Source organism: Erigeron canadensis, chromosome 5 (genome assembly GCF_010389155.1).
Source record: "Erigeron canadensis isolate Cc75 chromosome 5, C_canadensis_v1, whole genome shotgun sequence".
In the NCBI taxonomy this organism is placed as follows: domain Eukaryota; kingdom Viridiplantae; phylum Streptophyta; class Magnoliopsida; order Asterales; family Asteraceae; genus Erigeron; species Erigeron canadensis.
In genome coordinates this window covers 12,865,127-12,884,235 of record NC_057765.1, presented here as the reverse complement: position 1 = coordinate 12,884,235, position 19,109 = coordinate 12,865,127, and the positions used below count along the sequence as shown (strand labels likewise).

General features: G+C 32.9%; 2 protein-coding genes across 2 annotated transcripts; both read left to right on the top strand.

The window, feature by feature from the left end:
* Positions 1 to 646: 646 nt before the first annotated feature.
* LOC122599893 (probable serine/threonine-protein kinase At1g54610) lies at positions 647 to 7,824 on the top strand. The gene is made up of 8 exons (XM_043772498.1): positions 647 to 1,310; positions 1,815 to 2,099; positions 2,222 to 2,539; positions 3,307 to 3,534; positions 3,920 to 4,020; positions 4,721 to 4,835; positions 5,404 to 5,799; positions 7,316 to 7,824. Exons 1-8 carry the CDS (start codon positions 846 to 848, stop codon positions 7,520 to 7,522), a joined length of 2,115 nt encoding a protein of 704 aa, XP_043628433.1. The 5' UTR covers positions 647 to 845; the 3' UTR covers positions 7,523 to 7,824.
* Positions 7,825 to 8,863: 1,039 nt separating this feature from the next.
* Positions 8,864 to 9,842, top strand: LOC122601136 (glucuronoxylan 4-O-methyltransferase 1). Its single transcript, XM_043773903.1, has one exon. It carries the CDS (start codon positions 8,884 to 8,886, stop codon positions 9,721 to 9,723), a length of 840 nt encoding a protein of 279 aa, XP_043629838.1. The 5' UTR covers positions 8,864 to 8,883; the 3' UTR covers positions 9,724 to 9,842.
* The last annotated feature ends 9,267 nt before the right edge of the window (positions 9,843 to 19,109 follow it).

Here is a 19,109-nt window from a genome sequence, read left to right as displayed (position 1 = left end):
ATTTTTAGTACTTGAAGTTTTAAAAATTTTCTCTAATTAATAATTAATGATTATATACGTATAATCAGTACATCATATGAATATTGTGAATATTGTGACTGATATTATATCTATTTATTCATAGATTTTAGTATATTAAACAAACGATTAATTTTCCTAACTAATCATTTTAAAAATCCTTATAATAACAAGATAAAGATGTGACAAAATTAAGAGATAGAAATTAGGTAAGAAAATTAATAAAATGCACATGATAAATTTTAAAGATCTTAGAAGGATTTCTAAAAGGATATTAATCAATTTTCATGTTCATATCATATAACTTAAACTTTATTTTTAACTTAAGTTTTTGGATTTTGACCCATTGACTTTGAAGGATTCTTCTCATATATAAATAAATTTTTTATAATTTCATTATTTCTTAAGCTTTCCGATCTGGGTTTCTTTCGTTTTCATTTTTTCGGATGTAAATCATTGTGGGTAGCTCTTTATATATTTTATTAATAATATTAAAGTTTGGATCTTTATTTATTATTATTAGTAGCCCATATTTTTTAAAAATTCAAGGTTCTTATTACATGTCTAATGTTAAAGATTCATAATAATAAAGGATAATGCTGTTTTAATAAGTTGGGGTTTCAAGATTTTTATAACAATTTAGATATAAGGGATGTGTATTGTATATGTAGGGTTTTTATTACATTGGGAATTTTAATCTTAATAAAGGGTTATAATGCAATAAGGTATTTAGTTCAATGATAGTTTAAACTTTAGTGAATTGAGGGTTTACACATTACAATTTTGGAGTGAAATTGTAAAGATTATCTATCTAGAAACAAAGATTTATGGGGTGCATATGCTCGAAAGGAATTTCGACAAATGAGTATGCAGAGAAAGAATCAAAGCGATCGTCGAAACGGTTTCTTGGTTCTTCTAGGAGAGATGAGGTTGCAGTTGAGGTTGATAATGGCGCCAATGATGCTACCGCTAGGCTTATTGATAGTAACATAGAAAATGCAGCAAGTTCGGGACAAACATTGTGGGATGAGGGAGAGAGGAAGAATGTTGTGGTTTATGAGCAACAGGTGGTGCAACCTTTTGTGCAAGTGGTTCAAAAACCGGTGAAGATCGAGACTGAGGGGAATGGTGGGGTCCACCAGAATGAAATTTGTAGAGTGTTTAATACTGTTAATGGAGTTGATGGTACACAAGAGGCTGCGGGTTGGCCGGCTTGGTTGACTGCTGTGGCAGGGGAAGCTATTAAAGGTTGGTTGCCACGAAGGGCTGACTCCTTTGAGAAATTGGACAAGGTCTGCCTACTTTATTATTTGTTATGTGTGTGTTGTTATGTAGGTGACTATTAATTGCATATTTATAAAATCATGCTGCTAGAATCTATGAGGGGCTTAGGTGTGCGTTTTGATTTTTCTAAGTGATTATGCTGAATCAGACTGTAAAGTAAAATATTATGTATGCATATACTTCTACTGCTTTGTGTTTGTCAAACTCATAACTTTTAAAGAATCAACTAAATGTGAAAAGAAGAATGTGTGTGGACTGTGGAATCAGGCTGAAAGAGGTAAATAGACAATATTGTTATGCCCTTGGATGCTTAGATATGCTGCAGCTCCGTAATCAAGACCTTTTACAACCAGCTTTAGATATTTAGTTACAAAACAGTGAAACACAACTCCATACTTTACCAACATGAGTATCAATCTATAAATATACCCTCTTGTATGTATTGCTGCTACATTATGTTGGACCTTTTAAGCTGAATGAAAAGCATCTATTTCTTTTAATATTTTATACAGATAGGACAGGGGACTTACAGCAGTGTGTATAGAGCTCGTGACCTTGAGACCGGAAATATTGTCGCCTTAAAGAAAGTAAGGTTTGCTAAAATGGATCCTGAAAGTGTTCGTTTTATGGCAAGGGAAGTCATTGTTCTACGTAGGTTAGACCATCCGAATGTGATGAAACTTGAAGGTCTACTAACGTCCAGGGTTTCAGGCAACTTATATCTTGTATTTGAGTACATGGAACATGATCTTGCCGGCCTTGCAGCATCTCCTATAATTAAATTTACTGAACCACAGGTGTAATTTTCTTCTTGGCGATCTTTTTTTTTTTTCCAATATGATTAGAATTGTTGTTATGCATATAATTTGTGCTCCCCACATTTTATCCTCTAAAATATATTTTATGTATATGCCTGCAGATCAAATGTTATATGCAGCAGTTACTTTGCGGGTTAGAACATTGCCACAAACGTGGAGTTCTGCATCGTGATATCAAGGGCTCAAATCTCTTGATTGACAACAATGGGAATTTAAAAATTGGAGATTTCGGGTTAGCCACCATTTTTAGCAGCAACCAGAGGCAACCTCTGACAAGCCGAGTTGTTACTTTATGGTATCGGCCTCCTGAGCTTTTATTAGGTGCTACTGATTATGGAGTAGCCGTTGACTTGTGGAGTGCTGGTTGTATCCTCGCCGAACTTTTTGCTGGAAAGCCTATAATGCCTGGAAGAACGGAGGTACTTATGATGCTAGATTGATTTAGTGGGTGTTTGGCACTTTAAAACTGATTGTTTGCTTTTAGTCACTTCTAATTTTCTGATTTTATGGGGAATACCTAAGTAGTTCGGAACTAGTGGCAACAAAAGTTGGCTATGTGAGGCATAACTTAAGTTTCGTAATTACCCTGTCTTCTAATCATATTAGAGACTGTTACCCTTATTAAAAAAAGAGGTAAATGGGTGGAACCCTCTGGTCCCATGTACCATTTTTTGTACCCAGAGCGCACACCGCATAGAACTCATGCCCGGTGACTCACCATTCTCTCACATGGATCACAAGATATAGTTTTTCCACTTGCCTTTGACAAGGTTTGAACCTGTGACTTGCAACCTTCTTCTGTGGACCCATGTGGTCACATGGTGGCGATACCAGTTGATCTATGATCAATTGGTACTTTTACCCTCTTTATACAAGGGGCGCTTACATATTTTACAAGAGTGACCTTTTTCGTAATTTTATGTATATGTTTCTTATAGAACATCCTGCAGTATTCTTATAGCCCATGCTTTGCAGCTCATTGTGTACTTCTTATTATTCAAAGTCGCAAAACCAGTTTCAGTTGGCACGTCCCAATGCCACCTTAGATCATGATAGTAGCCAATAGGAGCATTCATTATTCAAGATCGTTGGTTATTTTATGATATGAGAAAGTACTTTTTTTTTTTTTTTTTCTTATGATTCCTGTTCATCTTGATGCATAAGTTTTTATTAATCATCTATACAGGTGGAACAACTTCATAAAATATTTAAACTTTGTGGTTCACCATCTGAGGAGTATTGGAGAAAATCGAGGTTGCCTCATGCTACAATATTTAAACCACAGCAGCCTTACAAACGTTGTGTGGCTGAGACATATAGGGATTTTCCTCCACCGGCTTTAGCACTTTTGGATTCTCTCCTAGCAGTTGAACCTGACAAACGGGGATCTTCTTCTTCTGCATTGCATAGTGAGGTACACATGATTCGTTGACTTGAGACTCTGACAGTTTCATGTTTATGAGTAGAGATTATATAAACGGTGAGTTGGGTAATGTGTCAAGACATGCTATTGCACAGGTTCAAAACAGACCAGGATGGGTCAAGTGATCTGAAACACTTTTTGCCCCATTTTTTAAAACAAATTCTACATGTAACTTGTATGATGTAATCATTAAGAATACACTTTGGGCAACTTTTTATCCTTTTCATATGATTCCTGCTTTAGCCTTTTCTTATTTATATAATTTAAACCTCTTTTTTAAACTGTAACCTGAATTGACCCATTCAATGGTAAACGCGTCAACATTGCCACTTTTAATTATGAGCCATCTATTTACTATCAAGTTATTTTAATCCAGTTCTTTACAACAAAGCCTCTTCCTTGTCATCCTTCAAGTTTACCCAAATACCCACCAAGTAAGGAGTATGATGCCAAAATGCGGGATGATGAACTAAGAAGGTAATATTTCTCGCCTTTGTGATAAATTTTGGTATGTGGGTCTTTTGATATGCATTTTAAAAGTGATTATGTAACATAAATCAGAATGAGATAGTTAGCTACTTAGCTGTAGTAAGATGGATTGTTGGAGATTGTGTTTGGATGTGATTCTGCTGTTTGAGGTTCTGATAATGGGATGATCGTATATTTGAATATGTGCTAGCTCTATCATCTAATATATTATTAAATGACCACAACGGATATAGATCTGGCATATTGTGAAATAAGAATATTAGTCTCGCAAAGTAGGTTTATCAGAACTGTTGCTGCTGAAATGAAATTGGCTATATAAAATTTATTACTTGACTCATAGGCAAATGATATTTTGTCAGGCATTATAGATAGTTTGTTGCAAAAAAGCAGATAATCAGTCCTGAAAAGCAAATCCCAACATCCCAATAAAGATTTTATATTGAATACGTAGGTTATACATTAAACATAAAGATTTCAGTTTCATATCTAAGGCTGCTTACGTTAACAAGTAACTTGACTTGATTTGGTTACTTTACTTGTTGGTACGATAATCACCATATGTGTCCTACAAAGCATTTCATCTATTTATAGTTTCTGGTGGTTTCCTGTGATGTTCGGATTGTTGCTGCTGCCGCTTTGTCATATTGTCAATATGATATTGATCTTTTGTTTTTGGTGAAACTGACAGGAATAAAGCAGGTGGTGGGAAAGCACGTGGAGCAGAACCGTTGAGAAGGGATACAAGAGAATCTAAAGCTCAGCCAGAACCTGATGCTAATGCAGAATTGCGGGCCTCCATACAGGTAACTTCCTAAATTACGTCATAATGGGTCGGATCTGGTTGTAAAAGTGAAAATTCTATATCCTTCTAAACATATGCTTACAACTCCTCCTACACGTCATAAATCTAAAACAGTGAGAGTTAGTTACTTGTGTGTGTAGAGGAGGATACAGCAATGCTCCTTGAAAATAGACTCTAGTTTCAACACCTCTGACTTATTTGACCCTTTGCACCTGTTAGGGATGGACCACAACCCAAGTTCACACATTCACAAGTAAATGGTTCTGTACTTTTGGATTGCCATCTCTAGTTTCGCATGTTTCAAAAATAAGACTCTTAGATCGTGTCTTCCAATCTGATTTTACTTTATCTATTTTTGTATAATCATACTTGTTATCTTGAATATATCTATTGAGGTGTTGGCCTTAACTTCCGTGTTTTCATGTTCTAAAATGAATTGAATGATTCATAGAACCAGCCTGCATTTGTTTTTTTGTTTTTTTTATATGAACTTCCCATAAAGAATTGAATAAGTATATAACTATAACTGTACTAAGAGTGTAATGATGAATATGCTTAATGCTTTTCAGAAACGGCTGGAGAAACAAAACCCTAAAAGTAGTAGTGAGAAATTTAATCATGAAGAAGATGGTGGTTCTGGGTTCCCTATTGAACCTTCGAGAGGATCACTACAATTTAATAGCTACAATGGTCGTTTTAAACAGTCTGGGGTTCAAGAAAAATCTGATGAAGCTCAAGGCAGGCAAGATTTGTCCCAACATCATAAACATCAATTATCCAAGTTTTCAAGCTCATTAGCTTGGCATGGTAGTTCACGGTTGGACAATGGAAAAGGCACTAGTGCGCATTGGCCTGAAGATCGTCCAAATGGAAAGTACCACCAACTAAATGATGCGGAATCATCTCATCACATGTTTGACGGGCCAAATTGTACTTACAAGAAGCATGAGCATGCACCTGCAAAGGTATGTAAAACTATCTTGCATTTTCAAGCAGATAAACTAATTATTGTTGGTAGTGTAGGGATATTGGATAACTGGTTTTATGTATGATTTATGAATCAATTATGCAGAGCAGTTTCATAGTAGCTGCACAAAAATAAAACTAAGAATCTAAGATTACTAATCTACCCTCACTTATACCTTATTTTATTGGCTTAATGGACTCTAGGGTCATTGTACCATCACAAAAAAAAAATCCATTTAAATCATTGTGCAAAAATAAGTTATAACAAACTAATTGAACTTCCATACAAAGTATAAAACCATCACCCCAATGAATTTTAGTTACTTTTCTTGATATAAAAACAATAATTAAGAAACCTAATTAGATATTTTTTACAAATTCTTTTTGTAAGAGTACATTGACAATAGATTGCATTTAAATATTAAATAGGGGAGTTAATCGTGCGTTTCAAAAAGATTAATTATGTTTTACTAAAGTTTTTTTGAAGGTAGAATTAGTTTGTTATAAAAAAAAAACTTAGTAAAGTGACTTAGATGAGTTTTTTGTAGTACACTGACTCTAGAGTTCATTAACCGTATTTTAGAAAGTTATCACCAACTTTAAACATTCTCAGTAATTTTTTTATGGATTTTGCTATTCGTAGCCCTTAGGGCTAAAATAACAGAAAGTAAAGTGTTGTAAATAAAGATAACCGCCCCTCAAATAATTTTTAACCAACATGTAAAACACTTCCATGCACCTTATTCATAGCCCTACGGCTATGAATAGCCAATTCCGTTTCTTTTTACTTCTCTTAAGCAATATTTTACATTGTTACTAGTAATAGGAAAAAGGGAATTGTTTGAACTATACTGACAAATATTAAAAATTTAAAAGCTTTTAATTTGTTTTAGCTGATAAAGTAACTTGTCATATTATATATTTATCTCTTTAATTATGACTACTTAACTGTTTGTTTTTTAATTCCATCATGCTTTGCAAAATATTCAAGCAGTTGATTATATGGTTAATAGTGGTCTAATCCTGAAGATTCTTTTGTTTTGATCCTTGAACTTTTTCTCGCATGGTTTAATCCCTCAACTGGTTGACTTATTGAACAAAACCACTACAATCTGTTATTGTGGGCTTATAAAAATAACTAAACAGTTCAACACTAAGCTTCATCTTTTGCAGTGGTTACCAGTTTAACCCTTTGAGTGGTTAAAATGATAAGTCAACAATAGTTGAGGACTTGAGGGATTAGACCATGTGATAAAAAGTTTGAAGTAAAACGCTAACCATTTGAAAATTTGAGCGAACCATTATGAACTGTTGAATTTATGATTATCACAATATCGCAGCATAGATACATCTAAAAACAATCCTTTGCATAATTTTGGTACAATACCAAAATTAATTCCGATTATAACAAAATTAGTTACAACATATTGATCTAGTTATGAGTTATAGGTTGAGTGTTAAGATGATTATCATCGGTCTTCATGTTAATGATATGCACATGTGTTGCGATTACAGGGTTATGTGCCAAAGAATACCCGGATCCACTACTCTGGACCATTAGTTCCGCCTGGTGGAAATATGGATGAAATGCTTAAAGAACACGAAAGACAAATCCAACATGCTGTCCGTAAAGCTCGTCTTGACAAAACCAAGATTAAAAAGGGCTATGTTGATAATGGTCAAAGGGAATCATTACTGCAGCACGGGAATAATTTTAGATAAAACACCTCATTATGTGAATCCAGAGTTCCTAATATCTAAAAGGATGCAGCTAACCATTGAGAAATTCATGTGTGCTTCCAATTTGCACAAAAGTTTTATTTTTGTAAGGGAAAAGGGGGATCTTCCTCTTCTGTATAGAGTTCTTGCCAGGTTTTTCATAACTAATGGAAAAGGTCAAAAAGATCTTAAAGAAAAACTTTGGTGGTCAGTTGGTATTGCTGATACATCAACACAAACAGTTCATGTAATTTCTTTTAATTTAGCTCAATGAGAAACTGTACAGCCAAATTTTATTTTGCTTAGCTGTGCCCATTTCAATCATTTTACTAATTATAAATGGCCATGTATGTAATGGGCTAAACGGATAAAAAAGAACGGGTCTAATTGGTTGCCGAAAGTGTGGAGGGTGAAATACTCAAATGCATAAATGAGTTGAGAAATTTGGTGGTAGTTGTTTTATTTGGAACTGTTGCGTTTTTGTTAATAGTATATTTTCTATGAATAATCATGTCTTATATCTGAGCCAACAACATAAAATGCATTATACAGACATTATGTAAGTCTATGAATATAATGTATGTGCCCGTATCAATAGCATGGGATGAGTGATATAATAATCCATTTTGTAATTTGTAATTCCCTTGATCCGTTAAGCACTTTTCAACGGATTTTTATAATAGAAAAACTATTTTGGTGTTTAAGAAATATGCATGTGTTAGACCATCTCCAATTGGAATTATACAAAATGCCCAAACATACCGGACAACATAACATCATACTGTTTCAGCATACTAAATTAACATCCTCAATTCCCGCAAAAATCAATGTCTTTAATATGTTCTCAATTATTTTGGTGAAGCGCCTTGATGTGCATTCGAAGTTTCAATGGTAAATACTGAATTTCAGTATGCTTAGACAAACATTTTGATTGGCATATTACATTATTACCCATTGATAGCCTATAAAAATAATTTATGGCAGGACTGATTGTTTTGCCTTGCTCATCTGACAAGATAAGTTAAAAAGTGCATTCAATATATAGATATTAGATACACACAGAAGGTGAAAAAGAATGCCAATTTAACTGCCTTCACCAAACTCAAAAATGATTAAAAAAGCCTACGGCCAGTATGACCAGATAATCCACCAAACTAACCAACAACCCTTTTGCTTTATTCTGAATCTTTATAGGTTTCGAGTCTACATCATGTAATTCTACATTTGTTGCATAATACTAGTGTAATCACTTTGGCTCTAAGCATCAATATGCAAATCATCAAGATTTGTACTATATGTATGTATACACACTTGCACTCGATCCCAATATAGCTTCAAAGAAAACTTGGAATTTTTGTGAGAAAATGAGGTCTAGAACACAATATCCGCTAAACACTAAGCATATTGTCATCAGCATCATTGTGGTGTTCTTTCTCCTCTTTGTATTTAAATCAAGTTTTACTTCTTCTAATGACCAAACTTCATCCCCTATCCACACACAAAGGGTAACAAAATGCTCACCAACATGCACCAAAATCCCAACTTCCTTAGCACAAGCGTTGGTCCACTACTCAACCTCTACCATAACTCCACAACAAACTAGCAAAGAAGTATCGGTCACTAAAAAGATTTTAGACAAAAAATCACCTTGCAATTTTTTAGTTTTTGGTCTTGGTCATGATAGCCTAATGTGGAGTACCCTAAACTTTAATGGACGTACGGTATTCTTAGAAGAAGATAAGGCGTGGATCGAGCAAATTAGTAAAAGGTTTCCCATGTTGGAGTCTTACCATGTAACGTATGATAGTAAGGTGAATCAAGCGGATAGTCTTATGGAAGCAGGAAAAGGGTCAGAGTGCACGGCGGTTGGTGAAACTAGGCACTCAATATGCCAACTGGCACTCAAGGGGTTGCCTAGTGAAATTTACGACACAACATGGGATTTGATAATGGTGGATGCACCCACGGGGTATTATGATGAGGCACCTGGACGGATGAGTGCCATTTATACGGCAGGGATGATGGCGAGAAACAGAGAAGAGGGAGAGACTGATGTGTTTGTGCATGATGTGAATAGGGTGGTTGAAGACAAGTTTTCTAATGCATTTTTATGTGAAGGTTATATGAAGAAACAAGAAGGAAGGTTAAGGCATTTCAGGATTCCTAGCCACAAAGATGACCCTAACAAGCCCTTTTGTCCTTGAAGTTCAACTAACTCTATATTTGATTTTAAAATATCGAATTTTCATGGTTCCTAAAATATGTTGAAATTCTTTTTTCTTTTCTAGCTTGTAAAATAAACGAGAAAACAGTAAGAGTACTAGATTTAGATATCCTAGTAAGACAATGCATGAGAAATTTTTGTACTAATCCGTGCGCATATGTATGCGATATGATGTTAATAAAATAAACCTTTTTTTAATTTTTTTTAAATGAATTGTAACATTTTGGTCATAAGTTTTTTCGTTCTTGAAGTTCAACGGACTGTATATTTGATTTTAAAATATCGAGTTTTCATGGTTCTTAAAATATGTTGAAATTCTTGTTTCTTTTCTATTGTAAAATAAACGGGAAAATAGTAAGAGTACTAGATTTAGATATCCTAGTAAGACAATGCATGAGAAATTTTTGTACTAATCCGTGCGCATATGTATGCGATATGATGTTAATAAAATAAACTTTTTTTTAATGAATTGCAACATTTTGGTCATAAGTTTTTTTGTCCTTGAAGTTCAACTGACTGTATATTTGATTTTAAAATATCGAGTTTTCATGGTTCTTAAAATATGTTGAAATTCTTTTTTCTTTTATAGCTTGTTAAATAAACGGGAAAACAGTAAGAGTACTAGATTTAGATATCCTAGTAAGACAATGCATGAGAAATTTTTGTATTAATCCGTGCGCATATGTATGCGATATGATGTTAATAAAATAAACCTTTTTTTAATGAATTGCAACATTTTGGTCATAAGTTTTGAAAGTATCCGGGTTTCAAAGAACATGTTATGCGAATCAAAATTGCGGATCGAGTTAACCGTGCACAATATCTTAAACTTTATCTTTATCTTTATATAAACACGGTACCCGCGCAATACGACGGTGATTGTGGTGGCAGCGGTGTGGTGGTGGGGCGACAGTTGATGGTAGATGCGGCGTCGAGTAGTGTAGATAATTGATGTAAAAGGTTAATGGAGATATTTTGGATAAATAACTGATATTGTAATTTAATCATTAATAATATATTACATAATTCCTCCATAACTTTTAAAGAGATGGTTGTTTTATTTATTAAATAGTATAAAAGTATAGATTAAGTGTATAGGGGAATTAGGATTAAGAAATAAGGGTATTTTGGGTATAAAAAAGTGTTGAATTTTCTAAAATAAAAGAGATCAATATGTTTTATAAGGGGTTATATAGTTATATATATACTAAAAGGCAACTGAACCAATCACAACTCTCAATTTTTAAAAATTAATTAAATCAAAAACATGTCTAAATTAATTTACATTTTTTGGTTTTTTTTCATCACCATTTTACACTTTTAACCTAATTTAAAAATAATAAATATTTTATTGCGTAATGTATATTTTATAACAAAATATAGCTTAAAGTTAGGGAGGTTACATATTTATATCAATATTTTATTTTATATTATTAACTGTAATCAAATTAATTGTAAAATTGTTGTTATTAGTAATTGAATAAGAATATAATTAGGATAATATTTGTTGTTTTTAGTAATTAAAATCAAATTATATTTAGAATACACATTCTTCTTATATAATTTGAAATCTATAAATAAAATCACAAAAGACAATATTATTGAAAGCCCCACGAACTAGCTGCTACTTTTATTGTTCTTAATAATCATAGCTGATGAAAATAAAGTTACTTTTTTGGAAGACATCAACGAGAACTCAGTCAATTATGTAGTCAAAGTTAAGATATTGCTTACCTGAAAGAGTTTGTATAATAAAAACCCTGCCACAACATCTAACTTTAATATGATTTATCATTCAGTATTTACATTTATAAATCTTAATTCGTTTTTAAGTATATTTTACATTTAACGTATAAGTATTTGTTTTGTTTTATATTAAGAATGTTGTAAAACCCCTGTAGATGACAGGGTCTAAAATCTAGTATATACTAAAAGGGCAACTGACCAATCTCAATTGACCAATTACAACTATTAATTTCTCTAACTTGATTAAATTAACACATATCATAATATAATTTACACTTTCTTTTTTATTTTATATCATCAATTTATACTTTTAATCCTTTTTTTTAATTAATAATTTCATTGAAATAAAATACATAAAATATAAAACTAATGTTTACCCCAAATATTCAACTAATTAAAGAACTAGAAAAATATCTTTTTAATAAATAAAAAACAAACTTTGCTTCCAATTAGTCTTTATCCAACTATAATTATAATTTATTCAAATTATCTTAATCTTAATCTTAATATATCCTAAAAGGCAAGTGATCTAACCTCAATTGACCAATCACAACTCTTAATTTTTCAAAATTATTAAAATCAACACATATCTAAATTAATTTATACTTTTTAGTTTTCCATTAACAATTTACACTTTAGCCCAATCTAAAAGTTCCTAATTTACACTTTTTGGTTTTTTATCATCAAGTTACACTTAAACCCAAATTAAAAATTATTAATTTACAATTTTTGGTTTTCTATCACCAATTTGAACTTTGAATCAATTTAAAAATAATTAATGCACACTTTTTATGTTTGCATTATCAATTTACACTTTAACCCAAACTAAAATTAATTAATATTTTATTGCATAATGTCTATGATAAACATTTGGATTAAATATGAATTAAAGCTAATGTAACACCCCATTTTTCATAAGGTAATTAAAATAAACCTTTATTGTAGTTTTGACATTAAAGTAATTTCCTAACTTTTTATTTTAGAAACGGAGTTAAATTAGGTGGAACCTTAGTGGCTAGCAGGTATAATACCCTTTATTTACAAAGAAAACGTGGCTAAAGGGAAGAAAGGCCAGGCAACTTGTTCTTATGACTCATCCTTTTCCACTAACACCAACCTTCTCAAATCTTCTGGTAATCAAGTGTATATGTTTTCTATCAAAAATTAAGATTTACCACTCAACCATCTCAAGCAATTCATAAAAGTATTAGGTTGTCAGGTTGAGGGTGTGTAGAAGGTGTGGATGAATTGATTTGATAAGAAGAGAAAGAGGAAAATTATGAATTTCATCTCCTTTCAATCCAATTTCTCCAAATAAGGTAAGAATTTAACCTAAAATCCTTGTAATGAGATTAGGGTTCTTATGTAAAGAAAATTTGAGAATTTTGGGTTAGAAGAGTTATATGGGGATGCTATAGGTGTTATTTTAAGAGGTTTGTTAGTATTGCTAATCCTACCATAATGTAGTCATAATTGTGTTTGACTAGTGATGTTAATGTTTTTTTTCAAGGTAATAATAAAATTGAGGTAGCAAAATAATGACTTGTATAAGTAGTTTCAAATGATGATGATGATGTATATTTTAAGCCAAACACAACTATGAAGTTAAGTGAAGGATTTAGCTATTAATAAGATGAAGTTAAATAAGAAGCTTTACTATGATGTAATTTTGGATAGGTGGATTTTAAAGAAAAGAAATACTTGTCAAGATTGTTTTGTTTTTCCATTTTCATTTACAAAGGTGAATACATTATATATATATATATATGCATATGTCGTTAAGACTCCAAGTATGGGCATTTATGTGCCATACTTGGTGAAATGTTGTTTATGGCCTTTTTGGCATATGATGTGTAAAGAATAAACTTGAGCTTAAGTGTGTGTTTTATTGTGTGTTAATGGTGGTTATGTATGTGAGAAAGTGTGTGTCGTGAAAGGTTACATTTTCAAGCTATGGAGGGGGTTTATATACTTATATACAATTTACACTTATCCCCCTTCCATACTTAAGAAAATTACAATCCGAGTACAAAATATGATTTAAAATAAATCAACTACTACAAATAATATTTCTAACAATCTCCCCCTTAGTAGTGATTTGTCAAAAGATATCCGAGAATCAAAAGTCTTCAAGCTCGAGTATTTGGTCTATTCTTGTTTGGATGTCAGAACCAGTTGTCACCTTCTGGTTTATCTTCATGGACCATCATGTTTGCTTCATAGTCTTTTGGAGGATGCTAGTTTGAATGATGTTAATGATTGTGATATGAATGAAGGAAATGGAATATGTGAAGTCCCTCACTTAATGGTTTAACCCACAAGTGTAAAATACAGCAAGTCAAGTAAGCATTAGATTGGACTAGTATTACAATAAATATAAATGCAAGAATATATATTGTAATAACACGATTTCTGCTCTGTGTTCAATCTCAACAATGGCGGATGTAAGTGTGTGTGTTCTTGGTGTGTTTAGTGTGTGTATTGAGAGAGTATGTGTGTGTGTTTTTAGACGGACTAAGGTGTGTGTAAATTATGAGGGTTGTTATTAAAATAATTATATGTACATGTATATATATATATATATATATATGATGCCTAAGGAATGAGGAGTATTTATACTATAAGTCCTTACATATGCTAAACTTTATATTTAGCTCCTCATCCTTAGTTATCATATATCTATGATTTAACAACAAGCAAGTCCACAATCTTAATTACAATTTATCACTATTTTTGGATTTCTAACATTCTTCCCCTTAGTGATATATTGTAATGGATGAAGTACGTGTTATTTTGTCTTGTAGGAATGAAGTAGATGAGCCCGGTGGTGAAGACAATTGGTATGATGAAACAAGATTTCAAAGCTTTCTCATTATCTTTGGAGAGCTTGAATCAATCTTGGTCTTGGACTTCTTGAAGTTAAAACATAGGGTAATTCTCAATGTTCTTAATTGAACAGAGAATAAAAAAAATGTGTCTTGAATCTTTGAAAATCGTTGAACCAAGAATCAGAGTTGTCTTTTGAAATGCGGAAGATATAAACTTGGCGTTGGTTCTTCAATCTTCGATTCTTGAGTGAAAATTGTTTTCTTGGAATAAAGTATCAAAAACTTGTACTCTCCCCCTTGATGTATGCATAAGAACATTCTTGAACAAGTGTAAATGAACAACTTGAAGATCTTGAATGAAATCTGTTGATGAAGACTCTTTTGAAGCTTTACTTCTTGGTCTTGAATCTTCCAATCAATTTTCAACTTTTCGTAGCTTTGATCTTTGTTACATTTAACTTGAACACTTTGGAGAGTAAATATTTGAATGAAATTTGGATAAATCTCTTATGAAGTGATCATGCTCCCCCTTAATTCATGAGTATAAACATTTTGGAGCATCTTTGAACATTTGTTCCATCTTGACTCATTCTTATCTTTGTAATCATCTTGATTTTCTTTTTCAAGTCAAGAACTCAGTCGACTAAAATCCAGTGAAAATCTGAGCTCAATTGACTGAAATTCCATTAATTAATTGCAAGTTTTTCCATTAATCTCATACATCCTTAACTCTAAATATTCTCTTTTATCTCCATCCCTAACCTCCATACACTCACTACAGCCTTCTTACTAACTCCATGTTTTCACAAATCGAGCTCAAAATTTTTCTCTCAATCAATCATAATCGTTTTCTCCCCCTCATAATGACAAAGTTGGGAACCAATGTCATTATGCAAATATTGATTGATTAAATACTAAGAGAAATATCACAAGTTAAAATGAAACTTGCATGGAGAAATATCAAACATCAACTCATCAACCCAAACCTTTACCCCAACCCAAAGAATCCTAAGGGTAACTAGAATGTAAGGTTGAAGTTGTTGGTACAAACGTTATAGAATGGTGTTGGTGGTTTATGTGTTTGGGAGAAGAGAAATGGAAAAACCGGATAAGAATGATCCGTTATCATGTTCAAAAATCAAAAGAATTAATGAAATGACCGATAGAAATGTTATTTTGGATTTCCTATGTATCATTGAAATATGCACAAAGCAATGTTCTAACATAGTTTAGTCTGCGGCTTTTCAACCACGAGATTGCTTCAAAGAATATAAATCATGGTTAGTACAACCGAAGCGTTCGATAACCACAATCTATTATCCTTAAAGACTTTTAGGTAAAATCCGAGGTCACTATTAGACTTCTCGTTCACTCGATAATCACATAAATGCAATTATGAGACCTACGTTCAATGTTGGAAAAGATGTTAGCATTGGTAGGATTTCCATTTGATCATCGTGGAATATCAATTAAGATATCACTACAAATGTTCCGGCTATATCACATAGATAAGCAATAATATCACAAAGATATGACTCGAATGTGTCTTAAGAAAATGAAAATGATCAAATGAATGATCAAGCACGATAGCTCTAGACACAATGTGATCAAATGAAGTCGGGGACTGGAGCAGAATGTCTCCCTTTTTCAATATCAACATCTTCCAAATGAAGAGTCAATAGAAATGTGAAAATCTCCGTGAGAAATGAAACAAGTATTTGTTAAGAAACACTTGAGTGGTTAGGTAAAGATGTACATCGCTTCACTGGGTCCATGAAGTCTTTATCAAGATATCAACAAATGACATCGGATAGAAATGTGTTTTACCAGGCGATTTGAGAAATATAGGGAAGGGTATCATTTCTTTTAACCGTTTTCTCACAACATATCACCTTAACCTCTCACTTTTCGACTTTACTTCCTCCAACCTATTTGCACGAAACCATCATCACTCAAAATACCCTTACAATCTAATGAAAGAATAGAATACTACGGGGGTAGAACTCATCGGCGATGATGAAGTTCATGGAGTGAACGAATCGCTCATGTGCAAACTAATCACCGAACTTCAATTGATGAAAAGTCATTTTGAAAAACATCAAACGTGCGTATGAAAAGATTTAAAACATATTTGAAGTTTTGAAAGTTTTAAAATCACAAACTCCCCCTTAATCTATGCAAAGGTATTTCAAAATGTTTTTCATAGAAAGATAGAGCAAAAATTGGTTTTTGTGAGATCAAAAAAAACTTTGTTGTTATAGATAAAGATAAATTTGAGAGTCTAATGTGAACAAGATTTTAAGAAACACAAAGTTTTGCTTCAACAACAATGTTCGTAGTAAGACTACTAGGGAGTACACAAAGACGTTCGATCATTCGCATCTTACATCAACAAGTTGGATGCAAAATAAAACATTTAAGCAAATTTAACTCAATCAATTGTTCAAGATGAGACAAATAGGGAGTACACAAAGACGTTCAATCCTTCACTTCTCATATCAACAATTGAGAGTTTTTGGAAAAAATTTGTTTAACAATGGAGAGTAACAAAATCTTTTAGTGGGAGCAGCTTGATAAATAAAAATTTGCCCAGGGTTTTCAAAAGAAATTATGAAAGTTTCTTTTGGAAATAAATAAAACAATGAAGCATGGGTTATACACAGAATATGTATAAGCCACTGTGATATAAATAAATCAATGAAGCACGGGTTACATACATAGTATATGTAAACCACTTTAAAAAGAAGAAAAAAAATAAAGAAAATCTATTTGTTATTTTTCAAAATTTTATATTTTTGTATTTGATTTTTGTCTTTTCAAATTTTGTATTTTGTTTTTCAAGAATGTATCAAGAACAAAATAAGTTAAGGTTCAAGATTTAACATGCCAAGCTTGGAGATAAGAAAGTTAAACCTCTTTTCGTCCAATGGTTTGGTGAACAAATCTGCAAGCTGATAGTCAGTTCCCACAAAGTAGAGCTTGATATCACCTTTCTCAATATGATCTTTGACAAAATGATATCTCACATCAATATGCTTTGTTCGAGAGTGGTTTACTGAGTTGACTGCTGGCACTCTGAGAGTCACAATAGATAGGGATATGATCATATTTCAGACCATAATCAGTTAGTTGCGTCTTCATCCATAACACTTGAGCACAACAACTAGCCGCAACCACATATTCAGCTTCAGCTGTTGATAGTGACACACAATTCTGTTTCTTGGAAGACCAACTCACAATTTTATCACCTAAAAATTGTAAAGTACCAGAAGTGCTCTTGCGATCAAGCTTACAACCTGCATGATCTGCATCTGAATAGGCAGTTAGATTGAATCCAGTATCCCTTGGATACCAGAGACCTAAATTGGGTGTACCCTTCAGATAACAAAATATTCGTTTCACAGCTTGAAAATGTAAATCAGTTGGAGCAGCTTGATACCTAGCACACATACATGTTGCAAACATTATATCTGGGCGAGATGCTGTGAGATACAACAATGAACCAATCATACTTCTATATCTCTTTTGGTCAAATGGTTTCCCATTTTTATCAGCATTTATGTTTGTTCGAGCAGCCATTGGGGTAGAAATTGAAGAACATGAAGTCATATCAAACTTTTTCAACATATCACTTATGTATTTACCTTGTGATATAAAAATACCATTTGGTAATTGTTTGATTTGAAGACCCAAAAAGTAGTTCATTTCTCCAATCATAGTCATTTCAAAATGATTAACCATTAGAGATGAAAAGTTTCGGCAAAATGTTTGACTGGTTGACCCAAAGATAATGTCATCAACATATATTTGGACAAGAAGAACATGTTTACCTTGTTTACGAATGAATAGGGTAGGGTCTATTGTGCCTTTGGTAAATCCACCTTTAATCAAGAAAGTAGTTAAGGAATCATACCATGCATGGGGTGCTTGCTTAAGACCGTAGAGAGCCTTGTCTAACCTGTAGACATGGTTTGGCCTTTTCGAATCAACAAAACCTTCTGGTTGTTCAACATAAACTTCTTCTTTGAGTTCACCATTCAAGAAAGCTGTCTTCACATCCATTTGAAACACAGTGAAGTTTCGGAATGCGGCATAAGCTAAGAAAATCCGAATGGCTTCCATTCTTGCAACTGGAGCAAAAGTTTCGTCGAAGTCAACACCAGGTTGTTGGCAATAACCCTTGGCAACAAGTCGAGCTTTGTTCCTTACTACTACTCCATTCTCATCCTTCTTGTTCTTGAAAATCCACTTTGTTCCAATAGGTTCATCTTTTCTTGGATTTGGAACTAATCTCCATACTTTCAGTCTTTCAAATTGAGCAAGTTCTTCTTGCATAGCTTTAACCCACTCTGGATCACGAAGAGCTTCAGAGACAGTTTTGGGTTCGATGTTGCTGAGAGAAAGTGCAACAAGACACTCGTTTACTGAAGTACGAGTAGATACTCCGACCTGTGGATCTCCAATAATTTGATTAGTAGGATGATTTTTCAACATACGTGACCATTTGCGATCATGAGGAAGAGGATCTTGTAGTTGAACATCTACATCATCATCATTAAAACCTGAGTTTTGTTGAGAGATGGAATCATAGCTTGGTAGAACAGCTTCCTCATAGGATGGATGATCGAAGTCAAGTGGCACATACACATTTGGAGTGTTTATCGGATTGGTAGTTTGAGTAAACTGGGTAGGTTGTTCTTGAACATTCACTTTAGAAGAAATATTAGGAGAGGATGGTGAAGAAGAATCATTAGAATTGAATTGGCAAGATCGTCTTAGTTTTCTGCCTTAA